The sequence below is a fragment of the Pterocles gutturalis genome, unplaced genomic scaffold, assembly GCF_000699245.1.
Source record: "Pterocles gutturalis isolate BGI_N339 unplaced genomic scaffold, ASM69924v1 scaffold45258, whole genome shotgun sequence".
Classification (NCBI taxonomy): domain Eukaryota; kingdom Metazoa; phylum Chordata; class Aves; order Pterocliformes; family Pteroclidae; genus Pterocles; species Pterocles gutturalis.
Genome location: NW_010122114.1, coordinates 15,638 through 21,871, shown reverse-complemented (window position 1 = coordinate 21,871; position 6,234 = coordinate 15,638). Strand labels below are relative to the sequence as shown.

General features: G+C 35.9%; 1 protein-coding gene across 1 annotated transcript; it reads right to left on the bottom strand.

The window, feature by feature from the left end:
- Positions 1 to 454: 454 nt before the first annotated feature.
- AUH (AU RNA binding protein/enoyl-CoA hydratase) lies at positions 455 to 6,006 on the bottom strand (the record flags this gene model as incomplete). Its single annotated transcript, XM_010077426.1, has 4 exons — positions 455 to 1,037; positions 2,268 to 2,315; positions 4,089 to 4,139; positions 5,819 to 6,006. Coding segments are annotated over 4 exons (365 nt in total), but the record flags the coding sequence as incomplete, so codon positions are not given.
- Positions 6,007 to 6,234: the final 228 nt, after the last annotated feature.

The following is a 6,234-nucleotide window of genomic DNA, read 5'->3' as shown; positions in this document are numbered from 1 at the left end:
TATGAAAAGAACCCTGAGGCCACCATAAAGAACATTTCAATATCATCCTTTCTATATATAAATATACATCATTAGGACCTGAAAAAGGAGTATTCTGGAGATTAAGAGAATTCTAGTCTATTTGACAGTGCATTAGTTGCATCCCTGCACAACAATCTTTAATACAATCATCAAAAATCTAAAATAACTGGGGCAAGTGAAATAAAGTTCCATCACAGTAGACAGTGCTGATCGGATGACATGTTTGAAGACTGCAAGACAAAGACAAAGCCAGGTTTAACATACAAGAATGCATAATTAAAGGCTGGCCTCAAAAATGTCTTCATTTAATACAATTAAATTAATATAATGGCAATGACTTCATCAAAAGGATGCTATTACGTGCTAAAGTTAATTTCATTTTACTTAGAATAGGGTAAGTCACATAAATAAAGCTTAACATTTTCCAAACAATAATCCCTTTCATTTCCCTTAGCTTTATTAACAATGTACATAGGTAGAATACTCAAATATAATTTTTACTGATATACAGAATCATTTTAATGCATATCTGGTACAATTTCATATTTTTGGTGTTCAGTAGTTGTTTTTGTTTTGATAAAATGACACAGCGGATTTATATTTAACATCACATACAGGTTTTATCTATACAAAGAATTTACAGAGCTTTTTCAACAGTGGAATGGTATGTTTCATACATATGAAATTTTAAAAGTGCTGTATGAACCTGTATGACCTTGCCAATACACAGATCAACCTTCAAAAACTGTAATGAGCATGAGTTGACACACATTTCTATCTGGGCCCAGTACAAGTATGGATAGATTCAAAATGCTGTAACATCAGTATGATTTGCTTTTACTTTGGTGGTTGTGATATTCCAGGCGCGGACGCAAAGTGCACCTTAATGGTCCTCGTAGTACATTTATCCCCCTTTATTTTAAAGGCATCAGCTTCTTTTATTCTCCCTTGTAGCGAGGAGGTCTCTTCTCCTTAAATGCAAGAAGACCTTCAATTCTATCTTTTGTTGGAATAGTCTGCAATGAGCAGAGTAACAATTCATTATTAACGCCAAAAACAACACTAAGAAAAATATTTTCATACAAATCCTAGTTCTTCAATGCATCCAACATGCAACATACAATACAACAGAAAAAAATCCAAAACCCTGCAGTGTCTCATCAGATACAGAAAGTACCAGACACTTCAAATGCACATTAAAAGGCTGAGAAACAATTTGGGAGAAGGAAGAACATCTTTTCTCCAAACAGATGACTGTGAAAAACTCTTTAGGGTCTGTTTTCAAGTTTTTGGTGGAATATTTTTTGCAGGGAGTGGGGAGGTAGGTTATCAATCAGATCACCGTATGTTTTAAATAAGCATCTAATGCTGATGCTTCTATTTCCATGATAATAAACTTGTCTTGAAGTCCAAGAAAATACAAACTGAAATACTTCATTCCCATGTTTCACTGGCAGACAGGTTTGACTCGATTTCCTGTTGGTTAGCACACATGCCATTAGTGACATGTTAGTAAAGTGCCCTTCATGGTATTGTCCTGGGTTCAGCTGGGATAGGGTTAATTTTCACAGGACCTGGGAGGTGGGCATAGCCAAGGGGATATTCTATACCATGCTGAGGTCATGCCCCAGATATAAGGGGAAGTTAGCTGGCAGAGGGGTGAGGGTTTTTGGGCGGCATTTTGACAGTGAGGTATTCCATTGTGATTGTGTGTTACTGTTTGTTGTTACTAGCTTCTCTTTTTCTTCTGTTGTATTATTAAAATCTGTTGTTTCCTCAACTCATGAGGTTCCACTTTTTTTTTATTCTTTCCCTCATCTTACCAGGAGGGTAATATGGGAACGGGAGTGGGAAGGGAGCAACCACATGGCGCAGGGCGGCGCGCAGCTGCTGCTCAGTCCTTATCCATGACAGGTATTTCATGTTAAACCAAAATAAAGCAAAAGCAAGGCGGCTCTTGGACTAGATGCACAGCAGTGTATGACTGGCTAGATATATGGCTGGTAGTGCTTCACTACTTCACTCTTAACAGTCTTGTCAGGGAGATGTTCTTGCCCTAAACTACACCCTCTTCCTTAAATTCCTTACAAAACCAGAGTAAGTAGAAGGAAGGTCTAAATGCAGTGCCCCCAAATATTTGTAGAAGAAATCATAGAGCAATTTCTCGTTGAATTTCTGCATATTTCACAACAGGCACCAGCAAAGCCTGTTTTCTAGGTTTTTTTCATGTAATCATAGTTACATACCTGAGCGTAACAAGCCTCTTCAATTGCTAAACCTGTTGCTAAGTCGACCTGAGGAAAAGAGTACAATGGGTTTTAAAAGCATATTTTTGTATTTTCATTATATATTATTTCCTGACAGCTAACTTAAATACTGTGTTTCTATATGCCACATAGTAAAACACTTCTGCAAATTTCTTCTACGCTACTTTAACATAGAAATGCTACAGTGCCATTTGGTGAGAGTGGTTAGTATTTCTGTAACAGTTTCCTTATTTGGCAATACAATTAGTATGTACTGTCAATACAACTAATGTTCTTCACTACAAATCATCTGGACTAAAAACTATTATCTACTTGCATATTTGTAATAATTTCATTTACTACAGGAGAAAAGATTTAATGTACTGCATGATTATTTACAAATTGTTTTGAAACAAGTTATCTTGAAAATGTCATATAAGAACATGATGCCACGCCACAACATAAACATAAATTCATATTTAAAGTCATTTAAAATAAAAAAGAGGCCAATGGCCATCCAGCATAATCATCTATTTTTAAGAACTTTTTTTTCTTTGTGAGCTAGTCTGAATAGCTGAAAAGGCTGAATTTTCCCCTCACTACTTCCCTGCCTATCTTAAGCATCAGCTGCTGCAGAACTTACCAGCTCTCCACATGGCTACTGCAAGGACTGTGGCTATGCAGCCCAAGCGATTTGTCAAGGGGGGATAGCCTACAAGATGGATTACCAAAGGAAGCCGTGAAATCTCTGCCATGGAAGGTTTGTAACAACAGCTTGAATGAACATTTGGCTTGATTGGTTTTGATACAGTAGATCTTGTCTTGGGGCCTCAAGATTGAACTAGATGATCATTCAGAGTCTTTCTAACCCTATTGTTCCTAATTCTCTAAACATCATGATTCTGATCTTTCAGTCCTTTATACCTGGTAGCTAGATAATTTAGCTTGCAGCATTTTGAACCTTGGGTACCACTGAAATAAATGTTGAATTCCATCATTACTTGCTGTGGAAACGTAACAAATATACTCTTTGCACAACAGCATCTGAGTTTGGTTCTCAGGCCAAAACTTACTGGTGGTACACTTTGCTGAACTTAATTATATTGCTGGTTGCTTTTGAGACGTTAAGAAAAAAGGGACCATTCTTAAATTCATCTTCCTTGATTCAGATGTTGCATGTGGTGTGATCCCCTTTCCCATGTCTCAAGTTGAGTTAAAAGGTGTCCTGGTGCAGAGTTTATGCATGTACTTAACTTTAAATATGAATAGTCCTGCTGAGCTCAGCAAGATGATTCACAAGCCTAAAGTAAAACACATGTTCAGACATGTTCAGGACTGGATTTTAATCAGCTTTAGACATAACTCAATAGTCTTCAAGAAGTAGTGGCAATTAGAATCAAATACGAAATCAGAGTCCAGATATAATTCTAACACTAACCTCTATTAAACTATTAAGAAAATGCCTTTTAGCCTTTATTAGTTACTACACAGTGAGAGCATTGACAGACTTGACAGAGTATGGCTTTGAGGTTTTTTCCGCCCAGCATTTGAAATACAACTTGTTCATAGTAGTTTACTTTCTAGTATTAATAATTAGCAGAGTGTGTTACTCCTGGATAGACATGAGATTACTAAGTGTTGTTATGGAAATCAGCATCAACTCTAGTCTCAGGAGTCTAAGACATTAAAAAATTGCATTTCATCTTTTAAAAAGTTTTGACCAAATAGATCTTGTTCAAAAACAGTTCTAGAAAATAAATCACCACAGATCTGTTGCCACCCTGACTTCTGCTTATTCTTATGGAAAGTACAGATCCTTACCTCCATTCCCTGATTGATGGCCAGTTTTGCAACTCTCATTGCTACTGGTCCCTAAAATGAACAAAAAAGCTTATTTAAATACCACCAAAATCTACAAGATTATGCAGTGAAGAGTTTGCACACCAATGTTCTTATATTGGGACTTTCTAGAGATCGGACTTTTGGTAAATTTATAGTCAATAGGTCAAATATCCTAAATTACATTACTATAATAGACACTTGCTTCCAAAGTGATAGTTTTAATATTGAGAAAAAGTGGAAGTATACTGCTTTCAAAAGAACCTAAGGAAAGCAGTGTGTTTAGTTTATGTTTCAAAGTGTTAAACGTGTCCACCTTTGTCAAGCTTGCTCAGTTCCCTTTAAAAGAAGGCTCTGAACGGCCACCTTAAGAGACATCATTATAGCCCTTCGGAAGGTTAGTCTTATGCCCTATTATCACACAACGGAGACATATTAAAAGATGTGATAATGCAAGAAAATTAACCTAAAATATGCTACTGCAAAGCCTGCACTGGTCAAGTGATGACACTCTTCTGTAAGTGACTGAAGTCCCCAGGGAGCAGAGGGATTTCCACTCTCCTCCTCCTCCTCCAATGTGCTGCAGAACAGTGACATGTCTTTTGGAATTGTCTCAGTCATATGCTTATCCATCAGCATGAGCTTCTGAATGTTCAGACATTGCTTTAGGGAAGTGACCTGCTGCTTTGGGAAAAACCAAATGCTTTCGAGCTGGCTCCAGTGAGAAGTTGCAATTATAAGTCAACCTTCTAAAATCACTGCATGTTAAAATTTTTACTGTATTTTTAATGTTTATATTTTTTAAGGATGTTCAAGATACAAATAGAAAATGTTAAATGACATATTTAATCTGCAACATTTTCCATTTTCAATTAAAAATTTTGGCTGTTACATTTGTGATCCAATAAAGTTGTTTGCTATTTATTTTCTTCTTCTGCCTCCTATGAATTTGCTACCTGGGACCCTTCACTTGAAAAGCAGGTTTATCAAAAGCTCCAAACTCACATTCTTACTCTGAACAAACAGCTTGCAGACCATGGCAACAGGGGAACAGGTAGCAGTCAGCTAACACAAAGACTCCTGTAAGGGTCATACTTAAGCTTCTTACTAAAATTTTCAAGTTCTGAAGCACAGGAATTCAGCAAATCCCAGATGAATTATTTTATGAAAGACAGAGATAGGATATCACTTATAATAAATTATAAGAGCAAGATTCTTTCATCAAGCTAATACATAAAGGATAGAAAGCAAAATTTCCACTAGTAAATGGGTTTTGGTTTAATACTGAAATTACATTTAGCTTTTTGTTCTCAAAATAGGAGTTACACTGAGATATGGCCAGTTTCATATAGATCTTTTTTTTTTTCTCTTCTGAAGTGTTCAACAACAGAATAACCTATTGAGATAATTGCTTTACTAAAAAATACCCTTATGCTATATTTTTGTTTAAAACTTGACAGTCAAAATACACAATACCAACACAGACCATATCATGACAATATGTGGATTGACAGTTTTTTTGCTTGACTATGAAATAATTACCAAATAACACCACCAATACACAAGAGAGAAAATTTCTGATTGCTCCCCACATAACTAGAATAGCTTTTTAATACATAACTTCATGGCAGTTTTTCTTAATACAACTGGTTCTTTTTCAGTCTTAATATTTGGTAAAAACTAAAAACTAAAATCAAAATAATTTGTTTTACCTGAGGTAAAAATTCTCTTGCCAGAGCTAACGCTCTTCTGTATGCAGCATCCCCTGCTTCATTCTGTTCTACCACATGGCTAATCAATCCTATTGATTTTGCTTCCTCACCGTCTACAATACGTGCAGAGAAGATTAGCTCTTTTGCCAAAGACACTCCAACTGTTCGAGGTAACCTCTGTGTCCCCCCTACAGTTCGGAAAAAGAGAAAATGCAAGTATTAGTTTCCCATCCACTTATACCACAAATGTAAATGCCTTGTTCAATTCAAATATTTTCATTTTTAATTCCATAAATAATTATATGAATATACAGAAATTAAACTATCATATAAAGGCATTCCTAAATGCCTTCTTCAGTTCTGAATCTACACCTAAAATTAAATCAGTTGCTCTGTTTCTTAGAAAGATGTGTAAA